Here is a 22,016-nt window from a genome sequence, read left to right on the forward strand (position 1 = left end):
GGGAAGAAAAAAGGAGTTAGCAAAACATCCTGCAGACTTTAAAGTCTCTTATCGCATTAAAAAAGCTTTTCTGGTGAACCACAATGTTTTGTTTCTTTCTGTTTACAAACCCACTAGACAGCAAACAATGGTGTCCACATCCACAACCTATGCTGGGATTAAATGGTAAAAACATAACCTGCCCCATCTAAAGTCCAAAAAGAACAAAGGGCAGCCAGTGAGCACAGGAGCTAGTGAGGACCGGGTTTTCCTGTGTAAAGGGGAGTAGGGGTTATAAAAGCAGAATTCAAGTTGGAACCATGTCAAAAAGTTCTATCTTGGAGACCTGCAAGACATGAACTATTGAAGAAACAGCCAAAAGGTCCCAATGAAAAGCTGTGACAAGCTGTAATGTGCCATTTTAATTACAAGGAAGAGGGGAAATGGTTGGGGGTGGTTGCATTTTGTGTTTATGTTGTTTTGGGGTTGGATTTTTTTTTTTTTTTTGCTCATCAATATGATGAGCTTTCAACGTCCCAAACCACATTCAGGTAGTTTCCAAGTCTGCTATTTTTTGTGTGGAATCTACTGATCCAGACCAAAAACCCAAACAAACAGAACAGAGATGCACAGTTCTTAAGTCCTGGAGCTTTCTAAACCGCCTGAAAGAATTGCTGGCCTGGGGTATCCAGAGATGCCTGCAAGATGGTGTTCATAGCAGCCTTGCAAGCAGATTGGCTCACATCTGCTATGTGCTGCCAACGTTCTGCCCATCACCTTCATCATTAGGACCTGAAACAATAAAAGTAGTTCTTGGTCATAAGAAATATCTTTTGTTTCTTGCCTTGCAGTAAGAGACTCATCCCAAGTAGCCTACGTAAGTCTCAGATTCAGGTGTTCAATGAGAGATGAAAACTGTAGAATTCCTCCTCTCCCACCTTGCATATGGCCTTCTCCAGACTAAGATCTGTCTACTGTAGAATTTTATGTTCTTGACTAATCTAGTTCAGGAATCCCAGCCGCACCCAAAAACCTAAAAGCTCAGTTTCCAAGCTCTTCAATCTTCCCACTGCTTTTGTTCATATTCATTCCTCCCTTTTCCCCCTTCTTTGAATCAGGATGGAGGACTGTCAAAGGCTCTATGTTCTCAGCCACAAGAAAGCAAAGTACAGATGACTTCAAGTTGAGAGTACCAAAGGAAGCCTTCCTCAAACTGAGGACTAGTATTTTTCTTAAATTATGATCTCCTCATGCACAATAAAAAGCATTACACTCCTTCCATGCCCCTTTGTAAACCTTCTGCTTTCCAAACAGCTCCCTACTGAAAGGTCATTCTGGATGCTGTCTACTGATTCTGACTCAACTCAGGTTTCATGTGCAACTCCTGGCCATGAGTAAGGTAAAAATGAAACTCAGAACTACACTTAGAAAATGTAAATGATAAAAAGCACAGAAAACCTCTGCTAAACTGTGGCATATAACTCACAGGCAGCACAGGGGCCTTTTACCAGTTTGGAGAAGAAACAAGGAGTAGTTGTGCTCAAAAAGGAAAGCCATGCAATAGTCCTACTCCATAGACATGCACAAAGAGCACAGACTGCCTTAAGAAATGACACAGAAGAATGCATGGTAAACAGGAAACACCATTGTCTTTTCTACTTACCACTTCCAACTGATCCTGAAGGTGCAATAACATCATCATCATCACTGTCTTCCTCATTTGACTGCGTTACCTCTGGCTCAGGGGCTACATTCTTGACTTCTTGCTCTTGTTCCACTCTACTGCGCAAGGCCAAGATCCGATGGTGCAATGCAGCATACAACTGCCCTGTATCTTTAGAGCTTGCCTGCATTTTTTAATATTCAGAAATAAGAAAAAGGTGCATGGAATTATAACACAATAAAACACTGCTGACATAATACTCAGCAGTCATGCCAAATTTCACAATATACTTTTTAGTTCTCTCATAAAGTATTTTTCAAACCAGTCAGAATGGGCTGTGCTACATGCAGCAGGACATTAGATATACAGAACTCTGGTGGTGAGAGTATATTCCTCAGCTTAGTTCCAACTTTCTTTGGCTAACATACCCAGTATTTGCTGATCTCATATAGCCTTCTTCACACAGAAATCACATAGCTTTCCTGACAGCTCCCAAAAGCTCATATTAAGAAGACCTTCAATTAAAATCTCGCAGATTTTTGCTGGCCTGTCAATAATTCAACTTCACACATTAGTTAATCATAATTAAGCCAACTGTTTCATAAGGAACTGGCATAAAATATCAATATGAGATATAATGAGAAAACTCAATGAACAGACAGGCAATTACTCAAAAATTTTTGAACAGTCTGTTTCAGAGGGAAGCATTTTTGACAACCTGTCAAATTCTTTCATAAGAAATAGTTTCCCCAAATTCTTTAATAAAAAATAGTTTCCATCCACCCCACGTGACACTTGAATGTGTCAACTCTGTATCTGCAAAATTCCCCTGCAATAAACTGAAATGAAAAAGTAATTCCAAACAAGATACTTTCTATCAATACTAAAATCAAGAGTGAGTAACCTGATGACAGAAACTCAAAACTTTCAAAACTAGAAAAATATGGAGAAAAACTTATCCAATAATTTCATTTATTTTTCTTCATCAATGCATATTTGGTATCATTAAGTTCAATTCTGGGATTACAGATCCCAGGCCTACAAACCTAATGTCACAGGGAAAGCTGACCATTTGCTGATGCCCTCAGTTTCTGATCCCTAGGAACACTAATTCTTTTGCAAGACACTTGCTTTCTTACATCTTGTGTAAAATCAGTCTAAATCAAAAGAATGTTCTCAGACCTCCAAATAGGTTAGTGCTTCAGCAGGCATTAGGGAATGACCTTTCTCCCGTGCTGACTGTACGACCAGAGCTCAAGTGTTTTAGTAATTCTGATTGCGACTGCTGTTCCCCATTAAGTAAGCACAGAAACTACTTTCACTGTCCTGCTACTGCTTTAATACACTGCATCAAAGGAAAATCAAAGTTTAAATGTGTAAACCTTAAGTACTAATATATTGTTCTTTAGTGTTTCCTTTTCAGTGGGCACCTATTAATCCTCCCACAATGCAGACAATGACAGTTTTCCTATGCTGAAAGTTCCACTAGATCTAATTTTAGTTAAACTACTGCATAAAATCTATTAAATAATGCCAATTTTTTTTTTTTTAAATCAGAAAAGAATCTGCATGAAACACTAGAGTCTCAGTATGTGCGAAGCAGATCCCCATGACTCCATGGGCAATGCTTTGAACAACATGGCTTCCTAGGGCAGCCTTTGATGTGGCATTTGTTCACAGCCTGCAAGACTTTCTAGACAAGCAAATCTGCCAAGTGTCTTGCCTTTGGGGCAAGGGTGATGTTAAGACAGTGTAGGGTGCAAACAAAAATGGAATGCTACCTCAGCTACAGTTTAAGTGAGCACCAACTTTAGTATGATGGTTAAGACATAAACAGTACTCACTGATATAAGAAAAACTTTAACTCCTTGGTCCTCTGTATCCATGGCGGTGATCCGGATGCTCTTCTCACTGGCTTTATCGATCTGCATCTGAGCCCAGAGCTTGGTATTTAAGATTAACCTGAGACTCCCCTGAGTCCTCATCACTAAAGCCAAGTTAGAAGATCAGTTAGGTGGAAAAAGTCACATCAGGAAGTTCAAAACAGCCAAGACACTTATTACTGTACAAAGGTTTCAGTCTTTTTACAAATAAGCCCTCTTAGGCTTTTGTCACAACTGTAAATGAGAAGAATGTAGGCTTTGTGTGGGTTTTGGATGGGGTAGAGTTAACTTTCTTTCCAGTCACTGGTATGGAGCTTTATTTTGGGTTTGTGCTGAACATACAGTTGATATTATAGAGGTATTTTTGTTATTGCTGAGCAGTGCTTGCACAGAGCTAAGGTCTTTTCTGCTTTTCATACTACTACACTGATGAGGAGGATGGGAGTATGTAACACATTATGCTCACAGGTTGGAGACAGGTACAACAGAAATTACCGATGATCATGTGACAAATAGCTCGGTTTATTGTTCGGCGTCCCCTCTCACAGGGGGCTCCCACGCTTGGACAACGGACTGGTCGGGATCTCTGCACTGCCACTGCCTAGCTCCCTGACCAATTACATGTCTGCACTCAGGATTGAATGGCACTGGCTGGGATTTTTTGTTTGAGTTCAAATCTATCCTATCACTGCTCACCTAGGGATTTCTTTTCTCTAACCAACCAGTCAAGCTGAATTGAATCTCTGTTTATGGCCAGATTTATCAGTCCAGCTACATATCAGCTGTGACAGGTAGGTGGGAGGTTATGAGCAGGCACAGCTGGGACAGGTGACCCAAACTAACTAAAGGGATATTCCAGACCACAAAACACCATGCTCAGGATATAAAGCAGGGGGAAGAGGAGGAAGGGAGGATGTTTGGAGTGATGGTGTTTATCCTCCCAAGTCACCATTACACATGATGGGGTCCTGCTGCCCTGGAGATGGATGAACACCTGCTTGCCCACAGGAAGCAGTGAATTAATTTGTTTTGTTTGCAAATTGCATGCACCGCTTTTGCTTTCTTTTTTGAACTGCCTTTATCTCAACCCAGGAGTTTTCTAACTTCTATACACTTCCAGTTCTCTCCCTGATCCTGTTGGAAAGAGTGAGCAAGCAGCTGCAAGAGGCTTGGCTGCTGGCTGGGCTTAAACTGCAACAAGGCTATTGAAGATTATGAGTCATATCTAAAGCGATTTAGTCTGAAGCCTTATATGTTAATACATTAAAGTTCAGCAGTGGTATCTGAGCAGATAATCTCAGGCTAATGCACATTCCTGCCAGCCTGAACAATTGTGCACTATTCAAACAGACTTCCCTCATCACAAGCAACCCATCCAAAACAGCCAGATCTGAATGATGTTACCATAAATTTCCAGGAAAATATTCTAGTTACTAAATATGGCTTGCTTTTACTGGGGAAAAAGTAACTGGAACATCTGCTGCAATAGAAGGGTATGAAGATACTCTCTTTGGAGGCAGTATTCACTAACTGAAGCAAAAGAAAAGGTCCAAACTGCTTCTGAGTTTCTGGAGCTAATAGAAACTTAAATGAATGTTGCTGTGTGTCAAGGAAGAACCTTATGAAAATAGGATGACTGTCATCCAGTATCTCATTTCCCCTGGTTCCTCTTACCCAGCCGAGACTGTAATGTTCCATCATCTGTTGAGGCCATATCATTGAGTCTCAGGAGTCCTCGACCTCTTTCCACCCAAGACTGAGAGCTTTTATCAAATACAAACAGCTTGCACTGAATCTGTAACAGAAAATATGTCTATGGCATAGTGGTTGATTGAAGTAATAATATATTTCTTAGTCACCTACAGTTGAGTAAAAGATATTCAGATTTCATACTGGAATTTTTAATTGTTTATAGCTGTGGAAATCAAAAAAGTCATCCTCTCTTTTGCAATAAATTTCTCAAAATATGCTGTCTGTTTTCATCAAGTTTTACTAAAAGAAGTTATGTATTCTTAAAGAATAAGAGGGTTCAAGATCAAAACAACAAGTAATTTTCAGGTAATATATAAATTTTCACAGAGGAAACTTAATGTCATAGGAGACTGCCTTATATCAGTTAATTCTTTTAAAAGCCTTAGGTACACACTGCACCACTGAATATGTTATTTGTTGCTGGGAAGACTCAGTAAATATAATGAAAGCAAAGCAAAATTCTTCCTGTAAGGAAGCAAAGGATGGACAAACATGCTAGCTCATTATCGATTCATTATCAAAGCCTGAACAACACAAAGTCATTAATAACTGAGATTATTAACTGAGGGTTCAGACGTTATAAAATTCAAAAGGTCTATGTATTTTTTCCAACAGTAGGAATACTGAAGGATCTTGACATACAAGCTCCCTTTTTCTTCCATGCCAAACATCTCTATATCGCCCTCTCTAATCCAATTTTACTGTTACTGCTGAGGCTTTGTACCTCAAACCATCACTCCTCAAGCTCCCCACAGATGAGCATGCACTAAGTGGAAAAGATACTTCCATTTTCATTCCTTTCATTTCTCATCTTCTTCATGCCAAAACATCTAGCTCTTTATGTTTCTGCAACATTAACATAGTTCTGTCTGTACAAGTCCCATTTGGAATTTTAATGCATTACAATTCACAAGAAAAAAAGAATTAAAGTTAAGCAAGAGATCTGTTAAATTACAACATATTCAGGCAAGTCAGTCCTCTATTAAGTATGCAGCTGCCAGAAGTTGTAGTTTTTCTAAGTGAAACAGGATTCTTATCTCTTCAGTGTCTTGTTCAATTACGTGAAGCACCCAGACATTTCTGAATTAAATAGAAACAGAGATGTACCAGAAGAACATTTAAAGACCATTTTATGTCTGGTAAAAAGAAGTCCAAGAAGGTAAACATTATAGAGTACCATTTTTAAGGTAATACAAGATAGGCATTAGATACTGATAGTGCAACTGTTTGGTCTCAGAAGAATAGGGCATTGTGTCTGTAAGAATAAAAAAGTTATCCTTGAAAATAACACAATTCAAATGCTGAGAAACACACTATCTCAAGGAAAAAACTAAACTATAATTGGAGGACAAAGAGAGATGGGAAAAAATACATACACCACTTCATTTTATATGAAAACCCTGCATGTTTTTCTTAAGGATACACTAGAGTTAGTAAGTATAAAGTTAATTAATAACCACAATGTTAAATATATCTCTATTAAAATCAGCAGTCTAAGTCATGACCAAATATCCTTCTACAACATCACTAATTCAATTAACTATCTCAAATCAAATTCCTGAGTGTTTGTGATACAGTTTCTATTTCGCAAGAAACTAGACTGCTGGCATAAATAGTCCATTCCAAATTTTAGAAAATCTTCAGTAGTACAACAATTAAAGAACTTAAAATATTTAATTAATTTAAATTTTCTTCAAATAATTGTCTCACAGAAAATAGAAGCTTCTATGTGATGGATTCAGGAAAGTATGCTTAAGATACACCTGGATGGCCTATATGCTAAAATTTATTCATAAAGAAGAAATTAAAAAACAATGGATAACAAGTTAATAAATAAGGATCTGATATAAATATCTAAAGTTTGCATTTTAACACAAGAAAATACATTAGAGATATAGAGGAAGGCTGAATTGTAGGGAATCAGATGGTGTGCATTCACTGGACATCTGTTACGTGGGGTCAGAGACAGGGATGACACAAACTCTCAGAGATCCAGGAAACAACAGCAATGGTTTATTATGGAGGCCTGCTGATATAGGGGGTTTGAAACTTTCTGGTTTAAACAGCTGACTGGTTGGTATCTCTCTCTGCCCAGATCTCTGGCCAGCAGTGTGCTTGCATCTAAGCTTGGACAGGGTTGGCTGAGGATCCCCTGTGTAGATTTACATCCAACCTATCTGTGGACTTGTTACTGTGACAGACATCCATATGAATCCCCACAAACTCAAAGCTCCTCTATCCGTTTCTTACCTGTAACACGTTACTTTCAGCTTCCTCCCCAGTAATCACTTCTACCTTCGCTAATAAACACTTCCTTGCTGTTGCTTTAGTATAGGCTGCTGCAGACTCTGCCAGTGATTCTGAAATATTATTAGCTGAACAACATTTTGAGAGTCTGAGAATGATTATCATAAAATTTTGTAAGATATATAAAAGTCTACACAAGTACACGAGAATTGAGACCCTTTGAAACGTACAGAAAACAGACTTTAATAGAACACATTAAAAATTACTGAAATTTAAAGCATAAGTTAAAGCTTGTCTTTTAATACTTGTTTTACAAGCATAAGGAACAAAACAGATACATTCTCAAGAAGTTTTGTCCATACATGCAATAGTTCAAAACCTTTGCATGGACACTTCCTTATCTGTACTGATACTCTTGCTAGCCATACAGCTGGGCCTACACATGGACAGTGCATTTAATTTTCTACTTCCATTTGGGCTTGCAAGCAGTTTACTGAAGAAAATCCATGGTTCCCAGAATTTCTGTAATATCTTGACAATTTGAAGTCATAGAATCCAGCAACCAGTTCTGAGTTCAAGCAACATGTGGGGCACCCACCCAATGCAACATACATTTGAATCTGGAATTCAGTCACTTGAAATGAAATAGAATTGTTTAAAAAAGTTTGCCACATTTCTCCCACGTTCTCTACCAAGTCCTACTACCAGTTCTGTTAATTCCCTCTAATTTTATTCCATTGAAGATACTCCCACAACCACAGACTGAGAATGAAAAAGAAAGTGCAGCCTGCACATGTTTACTATTAGAGGATCTACAGCATCCAGCAACTTCCACACCCAGCCTGTATCTTTGGTAACAGGAGACAGTAAAGGCAACATAAAAATCTTATGTTTTTGAAAAGTAACAGGACATTGAAAAATACAGTAATTTAAAAACGGATTAACTACCATTCCTAATATAGTATTTTGTTTTTCACCTTTTTCTGGCGTGGCCTCCTGAGAAGACGATTCAGACCCAGACTCTGTAGCAGCATTCTCCTTATTACTCTCTGTACTACCTTCATTTGATTTTGGTGGGCTCTATCACAGAAATAAAGAGGAGGTGAACAGAAGGGAGAAAACATACACTAATCCTGCTAAACAGGACTAGTGGTCAAGTACTGAGGGTAGCTCCAGTATTTATAAACCATATGGCAAAAAAAAGAATCTCATGGACAACACGCTTTCACAGTCAAAACTATCCTACTATCTTAGCCAAGGAACTGAATGGAGTGTGACCTAAAAACCAGATTGAATTATTTTCCCTGGAACTGATACCAAATTTCAACCTTTATTCTGAAGCTTTTTGACTTGCTTTGTTCAACATAGCAAATCAATTTCAGCTACAGCTACTCATGTCATAATTGACCGAACTCCTGCTTTGTAGTTAGACAGGTCTGAACATTCAGCACGGAATGTTTCCATTTTGTTGCAGCACAGGAATACAAACAACAGCAAAAAACAATGAGGTACTAGAAGTTATTCCTTAGGTTGGTACATCATGAACAGCATCTCCAGAATCGTACCTCAGTCCTGAGGCAGCTGCTTTACTGCTGAGCTTGAAATCCCATCTGGGGGGAGTCACATTACTGAACTGCTCTGAATTTTGAGGACAAACATAAAATACCCTCTAATACTTATACTCCAATAGCCATTTTAAAGCAACGAGCTGTGTCATAAAATGCTTGGGCACAAGAACCATGTGCACTACAGAGAGGACACTGAATCTCCTTACACTGAGAGCTTGAAAGGGAAACCCTGGAAAGTATTGCTGGGCAGACAATAGCTTATAATGAACTTCCTGTGCTGCACTCAAAGTAAGTTACCTTCAAAGGAAATGACTGAAAACACCCCATCATTAAGTGAGAAGTATAATTAAAGACTCTCAAAATTCCTGAGTGAGAATCCGTAACAAACTGCTGGCAAAATTACAACATATACATGGTGGATACTCACTAGGACTCGCTCACTCATGTTCTGTCCAAAAACAAACTTGTTGCTAGATGCATCTGCACTGTTCGTAGAGTTCTCTACACTGAAAAAAACCCAAGAAACAAGCCAGGTTTTACAAGATAGAAAATAATACCTTTTTTATTTTCTACTAATAAAATTTCTCAGAAAGTGAGTAATTGTCACTGTCTTCAAGAAAGTAAGCACACAAACCTAGGTAAAAATTAATCCAACTTAACATGAGAGCACATTCTAGTTTTACAGAATGAGAATTCTCTCAGAATGACAACAAATTATTTTTTCTCTGTCAAAATCTTCCCCTTCAGATAACTACTAACATACAAAGCAATGCTGAATGCTAAGTGAGGGCTTATTGTCTAAACATGTAACATACTTTTTTTTAAACTGTATTCTACATGTACAGACTTGAACTATCACACATCTTTAGGTCAATTTTTTCAGAAACTGAACAAACAGAAACAAAAGCATTTGCAAGATCATAACTGAAGCAAAGGCAGCAGGGATAAGTAATGCCTTTTATCAGACTAGCTGCAACACCACAGACTCTCCAAGAAGTTTCACAATCAAATATCAGCCTTTACTTCTTCCTTGCAGAATCAACATCTTCCTCCCATTAGTATTTATATTAACAGATTTTAAATCTTATTTAAGAAGGACAGGAGTTTTATTCTTTTACAGACAAAAGACTTTAAAAGTCATTGTTCCTGTTCCTTCCCATCAGGCATACCTTATTAAGACACCAGCTTGCTCACAGAGTGAACATACAGACCATTCCAAATCAAGCCTACGTGCATTTCACCAAGTTTAGAAAATGGGGACTCGCATCTACATGATTCAAGTGAAACCAAACAAACCCTTAAATTGTACATGTAGAGTTGCTACTTCTGATTAAAGAGATTCCTAGAACGAAGGAGATCCTCAGTAGAAGATAATTTTACCTCCTAAGGGAATTAAATACCACAGTTCTGAACTCCAAATGTTGACGGGGAACTCAATGTGGCCTACCAATATCTGCCATGCCACCTAGCATATTTACAGTTTTTAAAGAATTTACAGTGTTACACAAAGGGAGGAGTTTCCTTTTACAAGTTGATTACCATAATGCTTTGCCATCTCATCAGAAAACCAGACCCAACTCCCCTTAGAGACAATATTGTTTTTAAGACAAGTTCAAACCTAGGTTTCTCGCAATTGACTCACCAAGCATAAATCTTCCCAAAGTAAAGACTCAAATAAAATGACAGTAGGTGTCACATGAGTTGAAAAATGCGAGAAAATATTCTGGTATTTGAAGGCCACATATTAGTAGTTATTGTCTGCCAAATCTGATTGAATAACTCTGACTGCGTCTATTGGAAAGACACTGATCTGGCATCAAGAGGGGAAAAGTGTTCTCCACCTCTCCAGTACAACATCTGAAAAGTTCAGCATCAAAAGTTCATTGACTGCAAAACAGCCTACTGCCTCCTTCATGGTGAACAACAGGATCTTAAAAATGCCAAATATAAAGACAAAGAAAGCATGTATTGGTGCTTTTCCTACAATTAATTCCTTGCCTCAATCTGAATTTCAGCTTATGCCAGGAGCAGAGATGTTGCTCTGCTTCATCACTCTTGGTGGGATTTCCCCTCACATTTTTCCATGAATTCACAGCTCTGCATCTTCTGTTTTCTTATTCTTTACACTACTTAAAATTTTTGACCACTACTAAGCCAGCACCTTCACAGAGATATGGATTTCATGTATCACTACCTTAGCCTCAAGTGAAGGCTGTCAGCTCAGAGGTCATTACTACATAAGACAGGATTAGCAGTTTTCTCCTGGCTGCTTCACTTTACCTATACATCACGTTTCTTCTGATGTTACTGATGTTACTGTTATTCTTTAGAAGTTCTCTCAAAAACCTCCCACAGTCAGGCTCCTACTTATTCATACAGGCCACTCTGAAAAGGTTACTATAATGGAAAAATTTTAACTATTCTTCCTTTTATCTGTATCTTATATGAAACCTACTGAACAACACGAATACAGTGCAGATCTCTGTTTCTGATCATTCATGAGAAGAATGTCACGCTTTTTGGTTTCATGCCTCTCATGTCATGCTTTTTGGTTTTCTGAAGAGGTGTTGGTGAGGATGTGGTCAAATAAATAATATCAAATGCATCTCCCTTGAAGAGATGATTGAGGATTCTCCCAGATCTGAAGATTGCCATCTCATTCTTCAGAAGTCTAGATTCTCACTGACCCAGTCTAAGCCCTGCATCCAGTAAAGAGCAGAATCATACCGAATTTTCAATAAGGAAAATAAAGAGGGAGAACTGTTATATTGGTTTCCCTGTAGTCTCACCTGGAACTGATGTACTGTAGAAAATAGTTTGTTGCAGAAGGTATATCTGATGTCAGAAGGCCAGCAATCTGCACATCGGCAGTTTCATTGCTTTCATCTCCTAGCTAGAAAAAGAACAAGTATATATCAATAATTTTAATTACGAAATTTTCAACTCACTCTACCTACAGACAAAGTTCATCCACAAATGCTTTCTACAATAAAACAAGATATGTCTCAATATTACACTTTCTTTCAGCATGCAAGGAAACCTGAGCTAACCCATCTTCAAGAGGAGGTACAATCCAAGTCAGTTATTCTACGCACAAGTTTAAGCCCAGGCTCAGCCTATTTTTCCATCTTTTCTTTGAAGTCTTGGTAGCACGGGAACAGCTTAGGACCACATTTCAACTTCATTCTAACCCAAGAAGTAAGAGAAAACACCACATTCTACTGAGCTTTAGCTGTTACTCATGATTGCAGTAGATGCATTTTTTTCAAAAAAGCTTCTTATGTTACTTAACAGAATTCATTTATTAAATGTCCAAAGACTAGTTTTATTAAACAGACAACTCTGCTGTGTTCATGGTTCTTAATTTTACATATATTCATAAACTCTTAGTCAAGAGAACAAACATGTGTTTACCTTAACTCTATCTCGTAAATTTTGCCCAAAAACGAATGCTTGCTGTGCATTTAGCTCAACCTTCTCAGAGCAGTCATCATCTGAAGTATTGTTGGACTCCTTTTTCTGACATTCTGCTGTCTAAAGAAATGGAGAAAGGTAGCCAAAGAAGTTGAGTTTCTTTAAATAAAAACACCTTATGACAAGTGAGTCACACATTCATTTACAATGACAAGCCAATAACACTTTCAGATCCACAAGGGATGTTTTGCATTTAAATGTCTCTGTTGTTAAGTGTTCTTCTTAGCAAATCACAGAATAGTTAAGCTTCAAAGGAGTTTCTAACGAGCACCTGGTCCAAACTCTGTTCAAAGCAGCACCAACTTCAAAATTCTATTAAGCTACCCAAGATCTCATATCAAGTTTCAAAAACAATCCACGTGACAGTTTTACAGTTTGGTAGTCTGGCTCTGAATCACGATTTTAAAGGTTTAAGATTTTAGCTAAGGGTTAGAGCCAATTCATATTGAAGTTAGATACACCAACAATAGGTTAATAATTACTAGATGCTTAAGCTAAAGCTAATTGTTATATTACAAATAAGCTCACTTGTAGAAGGAAGTGGAGCAAGTGAACGATTATAGGAACATACTGAAACCAGCAGAACAATGCCCAGTGCCTGGACTCTATGTCAATCCATCATGAAGCAGGGGGCCGTGGATCGTGCCAGAGGGTCACAGAGACCTGACAAAGACCTTCCTGACTTCATTCCTGGGACCACTGACCCAGTTCAAGACCACCAACCCAATTCAAGAGAAGAACTGAAGGACTAATAATCTCATTTTAATACAAAGCAGGAATGGGAGGTGCTGGGGTTATGCATATATATTATTTTGGGAAATAAATAGAAGGCAAAAATCCTTGTGTGATGTGGTCGTGCATTTCAGGGACAACCCCCCCACCCCGTGCCACCCGCCGGCGTAATAAACATACTACTTTCAAACTTTAATTAGAGAGCCTTTGTCTGCGATTTTTGGTTTGAACAATTCAGTTCAATGTTCAACTACACTAAGTATGACAATTATGTCCTAAAACCCACCTGGAATCCCCTTCACACCACATCTGCCGCTTCTCACCTGTTTGACAGACACTTCCTTATTTTATTCGCATCTTGCACCACCTATCACTTGAGAGCTGAGAGCTCTCTCCAATTCGCCTGTCATAGTCCAAGCAGAACATACTCAGCTTTTTCATTCTCTCATCACTCCTCTTGTGCTCCAGTCACTAGTCACTTGAGTGATTTTTAAGTGTTTTTCATGTAGTGTCAAGCCCCAAACTACATATGGTATTCCTGATGCCATCTGCCAGTGGCACTAAAAGAGAAAGATCACTTCCTAAGCCTAATGGTCAGTATGTTGGAAGGCAGGGGCTCTTCAGCAGGATCTCAGCAGGTTGGAAAAACAAGCTGAGAAAAACTAGCTGATGGTTAGCAAATGCAAAGTTCTGTATCTGAGGTGAAAGAACCCATGTGTCACAAGGACTGAAGAGAGACTGTCTAGAAAGGAGCTGTGCAGACAAGTCTTGGAGATCCTGATACTGCATGAAAAATGTTGAGACAAGTTCTTACATACAGAATTTATTAGCAGATCTATAGCTGATAGTATTGCTTCTAAGGGTGACAGTCATTTTATTTTGGAAGAAGGGAGATCAAAAAGGGAAGGAAAAAGAAAAACTTCACGTTGGCCAGCCATAAAAACTAGTAATGAGTTCCCTAGACAGGCATCTTCCCCCTGAGTGTCCTCTCCAGTGGAGCAGGTGGTACTCCCTAATAACCAAGTTCCCATAGTAACTATATAGTTTTCTTCGTAATATGCTCAGACTTCCTGTGGTTTTGGGTTTTTTTCTACTTATGGTGCTGTTGATGCTGATGGAAGTGTGCCTTGCTGAGAGGCAACTGCTGTATGCAGGTCACTTCTGAGGCTTTGTGTGTGCATAGCGTTGGGTCTTCCCATCAGTGTTAAAAGCTATGGAGTAGGAAGTTAGGACAGAAGCAGGAAGGAGTGATTCCCATGCAGGTTGCAATTGTTTTCCAACACTACTTTAGAGTTTTGTAAGTGAAAGACTCTGAGTATAGTGGAACAAGAACTATGGTATGGGAATAATCAGGAAATGTGCCACCACGGCGTGTGCAGGGAGAAGTCACAAAGCCACTTGTGGAAAGCAAGTGGCAGAGGTGCAGAATAGAAAGTCCTTAGGAGAACAAAAAGCTCAAGAACCTTCAGGTGCTGTGCAGCAGTGATGAACAATAGATTGAACATGAATAAGTAGTGTATCCTTTTATTGATTAAGAGGACTTACGGGCTGCTTTACTAAAACTGCTTTCTCCTTCCCACAGTACAGTAGTATCCACAAACATAACAAGATTTATTCCACCTTGCCAGGTTGTTTGTGTATATGTTGAACAGTCCTTAGGAATGCCTCTAGTGATGGACACTTGTCAGACTTCCAATCACTGGCTGCTACCCTCAAAGCTCACTGCTTCAGCAAATTTATCACCCACTTTTAAATTCCACTCAAGCAGTAGAGCTCTCTGCATTTTGGCCATGACAATAATACTTCAGACCATACAAAGATTTTGCCTAAAGTCAAAATCAACAAGTAGGGCTCTCTGAAAAGCAAATAATCTCAGAGGATAAAAACTCATCAGGTTGGTCTCTGTTTTATCTATGCTGGCTGTTCTCAATCCCTTTAAGGTGCCTCATATCCTAGGACTCCTTCACTACAAAGGGAGAGGAAGGAGCTGAGCCATTTCTACTTTCTTGGAACTTCTTTCTTGCCATTTGTGGAAAGGTGTGCCATGCTTTCTTCTTTCCAAGTAACTGGGACCCACCACAGTACCACAACTCTCTGAGGACAGCTAGTGGTCTCACACAAGCACCCTTCAGCTCCCTGTCCTGAGCTCATTTTCTTCCCAGTACAACACTGGCACAACACTGTATTTTGGATCCAGGATGAGAATAATCTTCATCACACACTGGTATTTTGGTTGTGGCACAGTTGTGCACACCCCAAGTCAAGGACTTCTCTGTGTCTCATGCTCTGCCAGCAAGGAGTTGCACAAGAAGCTGGGCGGGGGGAGGGGAGCACAGCCAGGACAGTGACCCGAACTGGCCATTCAGATATTCCACACAATAAAACACCCTGCCCAGTGTGTAAACTGGAGGAGCTGCTGGTGAGGGGCTGATGGCTGCTGGGAGACAAGCTGGGCACAGATCAGCGGGTGCTGAGCACCTACACTGGACATCACTTCTTTTCTTTGTGTTTTATCTGTCTCTCTCCCCTTTTCATTACAATTATTATTATTATACTTAACTCTGTTTCAACACTTAAATAACTGTTCTTCTCTCAATCCACTAGCTTTACTTTTTTCCTGATTCTTCTCCCCATCCCAGCTGAGTAGAGGGACTGAAGAAGCGGCTCCATGGTACTTGGCTGCCAGCTGGGGTTAAACCATGACTCCTCCCTCTGCACCCATGGATACATCCTGTCTGGTCCTATGGACCAGTGTATGTCAAATTGTCTAACACAGTCCTTAATCAAATTTAGTGTAATGATTTGCTCTGTCAAGCTTCCCCTAAAAAGAGGATTTGGTAGACCTGACAGCAGACCTCTTCAGTAGAAAACAAGACAAAGGCATTGAGTACCTCAGATTTTTTTTCTTTTTTTTCACCACTAGGTTCCCCTTAACATTTTGCAGAAGGCCTACGATTTTCCTTCATTTTACCTTTGCTGCCCGTACCAGTGGAAGCCTTGCTTGCAGCTTTTCATTCCCCGTAATTCCCAATTCCAGCCAAATTTAGTCTCTCCCAGTTCTCCCACACATCCAGGCAATCCTTCTGTATAGTTCTCAGGCGTCTTGACTGCTTTCATGAGATACATGCACATTCTCTTTCTGGATTTAAGGAGCTCCCAAGCCCATACATGCTGGCCTCCTCCCAAACTTGCACAGTTTCAAGCGCTTTGGGATAAGTTATTCATTCTCATGTTTGTCCATGCAGGTAATGAGCTCTCATGAGCTCTGCTGTCCTTCAGAATCCTACCAACCAGCTCAATACTCAATAAACAACCTGAAGCCTGGTGAAGGTTCACTTTGATCTCCCTCTTGCTGGCTTCCCCTCTGATCTTTATCTATAAAGCCTTGACCAATTCAGTGCCTTCCCAAAACAAAGCCTCTGCATTCACACAGTTTCTTTTAGCATAGTGGAACCTATCCTTGTCTGTCTTTTCTTTCCAGCTTTATTTCCTAAAATATTTATGTCTGTCACCTTGAGTCTCCTTCTCGAACTTACCTTGTCTTCAGAGTCTGAACTTTTCAATGTTGCATCACTTGGTGATTCTGATGTGGCTGCAGAATCTGGAGGGATATTTACACCATTGGTGCCACTGCTGAGAACTGTAACACAGAAACAAAAAACCAAAAAAATATACGTGAACTCTCTAGATATTTAGACTGTCATAAAATTTTTCTTATGCAAATAGAATGTAGTTTTCTTGTTTAAGTCCATTAAACGTTGTCATGTAAACTAAAAATTTCCCATAGTACTTTGCAAGAGACATGAGGACCACAATTCAGCAATTCTTAGCAGAATCAAAATTCCAAATGCAGAAAACCCAGTCAGCAAATTAATCTATACAAATGTTGTAAAGACTTCAATACGTACAACTAATCTAATACTGTTCACAGCCAGCAGGGTTTGTCTTCAGATTGATCTACCTGCTCACATACTGAACTCTCACTGAAAATTTTACCCCAATACTAAGTCCTCTGTAGAGTCCAATCTGTGTCAGGAGGCATGTCAAGAAATCAAGCTAGGAATATTAGGTTCTATGCCAGACTCTGCATTAACTGAAGTTACTCCTGTTTCTGTTCAACTAAACTTCCACACAACAAACGGCATCGGGCTGGGGAAACATGGGGTTTAGGATAGAGGGACTTTAAACAGCTTTTCGCATCAACTTCCACACTTTTACCATGTCTATTTCCATCAGCTACATCAAATTCCATAATACAATAAACATTATATGAATGACCAAACTTAAAAATTAAAATTCTATGTTCAGAATTAAATTTGTACTTCAAAGCCCCAACAGCAAAATGGTCCCCAAGCCCAGAAGCACCTCTCACTGATTTAGGTACTTCATTGTTGATCAGTTACCAGTAACAGCTTATTACACCATGGTCAATGCTGTCATTTGATATTGACTGCTACACCACACTCTTAAAATTCTTTTTATTTCAAAACTTAAGTATGGATTACACCAAAGTTAGAGGCCTGGCGACATCAGACAGTCACCCTACACAAGATCTGAAGGTTCTACTATGCTATCCTTCATGTAATACAGATACACTTACTATTTAAGATATTTCTTTTCTGAAAGGAGGAAACTAGAAAAACCAAGGTGGGTGTTGAGTAAAAGCAAGCCACCACATTAACCAAATTCAATGTTTTTGTTCTCTCTCCACTGTATTTAGAAAGCAAAAGCATTATTTACCCATCTGTGAGAAAGCTTTTGGCTGCGGTGCCTGTAGTACTGCTGGACGGAGCACACTTCGCTGCTGTTCCTTTGGTTTCTGGCTAGGGAGACCTGCAAGTGCAAAGTTTTTTCAAGAAGTATAAAGTTTTAAATTTGGAAAATTCAGCTTCATCTAATCTTCTCTAACTGCTTCCAACGGAACACACAATTAAAAACAGACACTAGAAAAGCTTCTACTCACTTCTTTTCCATCCCTCCTTACTCAGCTTCAAAAGAGAGTTAGACCCAAATAGGGAAGACTATTTCCTAGCCTAAAAAGACACTTTAAAATACATTGTCTACCTTATTCAGGAAAGCACAGAAAGAAAGTAATTCAGAAATAAAAGCCAATATGTAAGAGAATTCCAGTAAACCTATTTATGCACTGACATTTTATTCAACTACACATTACAAATCTTCTTTTCTCCTTCTAATAAAGTAATGTCCAGATAGTAGTAAAATATTTCTTTATCCGTGCAATCAATCAAACATATTGGTACTGTAATAGTTGTGTTGTGTCATTTAATAACCTTTAGGCTTTCTGAATTAACCTGGCCTCTTTGGTTGTTACAGTAAGATGCACAGCCCTACAACTCTAATACTGCTATGATTCAAAAAGCGAATTGACCTTAAACAACCTAATTAAAAAACCCCCGAACATTGTTACATCAACTCTAGAAGGTTATGGCAAGCCCAGAAAATTCAGTTTTCTGGGCTTGCCATAGGTCAAGAAGAACCCTTGATCCAATAAATACTGCAACAGAACTCACTCATAGCAATTAGTTCCATTTCAGGTCACCCATATTAAAAGGGCATGACATCAGATTATAAAGCTATCCAAAGTTCAAGCACTCATAAACTCAAAACAGCTTGTTCCTTTCTTAAATTTACCACTCTTTCTTCAAGTGAAATGAAGTTTCCATAGAGTGATGCAATAATAGCTTTCATTATCTATATAGTTTTGGGTTTGTTTTTTTCCCCCTCAAATTCCTAAGAAGCTGTAATACTATCATCTTTCTGATAGTGGCTGGGTCTACATCAGTAAACGGGAAACTCAGTCATAGCCAGCCTGTAGTGCAGAACAGGCGTGATCATGGACCTGCCACTTACACTGCCACCAAAAGCCACGGAGAGCAGAAGTGGGCACTCTCTTGACACTTCCAGCTGCCCTGGCCTGGTCGCAGACTAAACACTCAGTAATGGCCAGAACTTGCTCAAGGCACTCGCTGAACACCCCTTTTCTTATGGTTTGCTACCAAAGGAATCAAATTCAATGTCTGGAGGATAACTCCAAGCACAAACAGAAGCTTGCTAAGCAGCAACAGCTGGGTGATGCACTTCAAACATGCACAGCTGAGCCAATGCAAAACATGGATGCATCCATATGCATTACACAATGGATATGGGCACAACCACCCCAGAGAAGACAAGATTATTTTTCTGCAGACACATAGGTATTGCCACCTTCTATTTACCACCTTCTATAGTTGATTGATGAAATTACTAACTAAATAAAATGCTTGAGCAGGTTTCTTTGTACTGTCGGAGTAAACAGTGAACTCACCTGCACTAGGTGCCTGACCATGGATAAGTATTGGTGGCTTCAGCCGGAATCCACTGCTCTTTTCCTCTGGAAATGAAATACAAAATTACAAGGACAAAGCTGTAACATATTAGAAACAGCCATTCAGTCATAGAATTGCTCAGGTTTTCCCCACTGTAACAACCCACAAGTTCTATAAATATGCAAAGTTATTAGGAGCTTTCCAAATAACAAATTCTCTTCTTCTGAAAGAAACCTGAATTTCCAGTGATCATCACAGCAAATATACACCTCAAAGAAACACATGGTATCACAAGCAAGAAGTTCAAAATTTTTTTCAGAAGAAACAGGAAAAAGACTGTGTTCACCAGAGAAATGGGGCTCCTTCTGTGAAGGACTTAACAAAGATAATAAAGGTTTTAAGTGAGAATCAAACTAAAGAAATAACAATCAAAATTATGTCTGAACGTGACAGCTGCTAAGAAGTATCTAATTGCTAATGATCATAAACTAAGTTAAACTTAATTGCTTAATGTTAGTTTCTTGTAATAAGAAGTTTTTACTCATGCTTTTGTAGTATGAACATAAAAAACTCCTTTGCTCACACTCACTACAGTTATGGTTTTTAAATTAAATATCAAATCTCAAAAAAAATTATAAATCTACAGCTCTTAAAAACTGAGTTCCTTACAACTTACAAAGAATAATTATACTGTTTTCCTTTTAGGGGCTTAATATCTGTACTCAGAATAAGACAACTCAGCATCTTACAGTCTCACTGTGCTTGGTTATAAACATATGATATTGATGTGCAGAACAGGCATGATACCAACACAACCAAACCAGAACGATGGAGACTAACAAAATTAGCAGTTCTGTCAACACAGGGTTCACAGATCATTGCTGAACACATGACCATGCTTTATGCTTGGTTTGCTTTTCAATATAAAAGAACATTTTTCTGAAGTAGATATATGAAACTTTTCCAAAGGTTTTATTGTGAGGCTAGCAGGAAAGGGTCATACTGCAGTATTCTACCATCACTCCCAAAGCATTCAACAACTTTGATATTATTTTAATTACCTCCAGCAATGGTGATGTTGAACAACAAAGCGAGCAAGAGAACAGGTCTAAGATCAGAACCATCATCACTTCTGTTCTCACAGACAGGGTCTTACTTCTGAAGTACTTTAGATCACAACAAATTAACAACAGAAATATTTTTTCAAGAAAAATGCAGAAAAATGAGGAAGCTCACCTGGTTCTGAGTCAGAATTGCCTGCAGAGGGTTCACAAAAGCTTGATGGCATAAAGACATTGTTCTTTGTTACTGCAGTCAAGGAAAAAGAAAAAAAAAAAAGGGAAGTTGTGGATGTTGTTCTTTATTATAAACCAGTTCCCAGAATTCAAACTGAAGTATTTTTTCTAGTAATTTGTTTTACTTTGGTTTTGTTTCTTCTAAATTAAAACAGCATTACAGCCGAAGTAGCAAACAAGCCATTGCCCATAAAATCCTCCCAAGTGTCTCCTGAAATAGACAAAGAAAAAATTTCATTTTTTCTGAATCCTGTATAAATACAGGATTCCCAATCTGAACTGTATCTGAATTAGGAATTAGAAGTGGCGTTAGTATATATAATAGCATTGCAACATGTATAATACCATTTCCAAAGGCCCCTGAGCAGAGAGCAGAGAGCAGAGAGGTGTGTAATGCCTGCTAGAGAGTAGGCATGAACATCTGCGCTCTGAGGGACCGCGCTGTTTTCACCAAGAAGCAACTTAGGTTTGAACTACCCTGCAAAGACAAAACTCCTACAGAAACAGAGAAGAGCACATCAGATACTATCAGATGTCACCTCAGCAGCATAATAGTCAACCAAAGGAAAAAAATATTTGAAAAAACAGGCAAAAGACAGCACCTCTTTTCCACCCTTTTCTGGGTCATAAAGAAGCAAACAATAGGGAGTTTGGTTGACACCCTGCCCAGCAGTTCTAGTACTTTTGGTATTACACAAAAATCATAATCCAGTTTATAAAATAGGACAATCAGAAGGAGACAGATTCTCTAACAGATAATTTTGCATGAAGTAAAGGATTGTAGTATTTACTGGCTTTTTTAGTTTTTATGCAGCTGTAGAAAAAGTTCAAGTATGTTGAAAAGAGAAAAGAAGCTCATCTCTGAACACCATTGTACTAAAAAATGTGCGACTTGCCTTTTATAATTAAGTCTGAAAATTTTTTTCTTTTTTCCTTAAATTCCACTTTCTCTCTTTTTACTATTGTCTGCCTTAAGCTTAAACATGACACAGTTTTCATGTAAGCAAAATTTCCCTATTCTTGAGAGAAACATAATCCCTCAAAAAAAAAAAAAAAAAGAAAAGAAAAAAAAAAAAAGAAGGTGGGAAAGTAAAAGA

At 38.7% G+C, this 22,016-nt stretch overlaps 1 protein-coding gene across 4 annotated transcripts in view; it reads right to left on the reverse strand.

The window, feature by feature from the left end:
• Positions 1 to 441: 441 nt before the first annotated feature.
• RANBP3 (RAN binding protein 3) overlaps positions 442 to 22,016 on the reverse strand; it is a 52,186-nt gene continuing 30,611 nt past the window's right edge. For 3 of the 4 annotated variants that reach the window (XM_058820871.1, XM_058820874.1, XM_058820875.1), the window contains 13 exons: positions 20,861 to 20,932; positions 19,624 to 19,689; positions 18,039 to 18,131; positions 16,835 to 16,938; positions 12,507 to 12,626; positions 11,882 to 11,985; positions 9,520 to 9,598; positions 8,502 to 8,604; positions 7,528 to 7,652; positions 5,200 to 5,320; positions 3,487 to 3,629; positions 1,643 to 1,826; positions 442 to 771 (listed from right to left, as the gene is read on the reverse strand). In XM_058820871.1, coding sequence (XP_058676854.1) covers positions 728 to 771; positions 1,643 to 1,826; positions 3,487 to 3,629; positions 5,200 to 5,320; positions 7,528 to 7,652; positions 8,502 to 8,604; positions 9,520 to 9,598; positions 11,882 to 11,985; positions 12,507 to 12,626; positions 16,835 to 16,938; positions 18,039 to 18,131; positions 19,624 to 19,689; positions 20,861 to 20,932 — 1,358 coding nt within the window. In that variant the 3' untranslated portion in view covers positions 442 to 727. The remainder of the gene's footprint in view (positions 772 to 1,642; positions 1,827 to 3,486; positions 3,630 to 5,199; positions 5,321 to 7,527; positions 7,653 to 8,501; positions 8,605 to 9,519; positions 9,599 to 11,881; positions 11,986 to 12,506; positions 12,627 to 16,834; positions 16,939 to 18,038; positions 18,132 to 19,623; positions 19,690 to 20,860; positions 20,933 to 22,016) is intronic. The other variant, XM_058820872.1, reaches the window with a different exon arrangement.

The sequence above is a fragment of the Ammospiza caudacuta genome, chromosome 28 (assembly GCF_027887145.1).
Source record: "Ammospiza caudacuta isolate bAmmCau1 chromosome 28, bAmmCau1.pri, whole genome shotgun sequence".
Lineage (NCBI taxonomy): Eukaryota > Metazoa > Chordata > Aves > Passeriformes > Passerellidae > Ammospiza > Ammospiza caudacuta.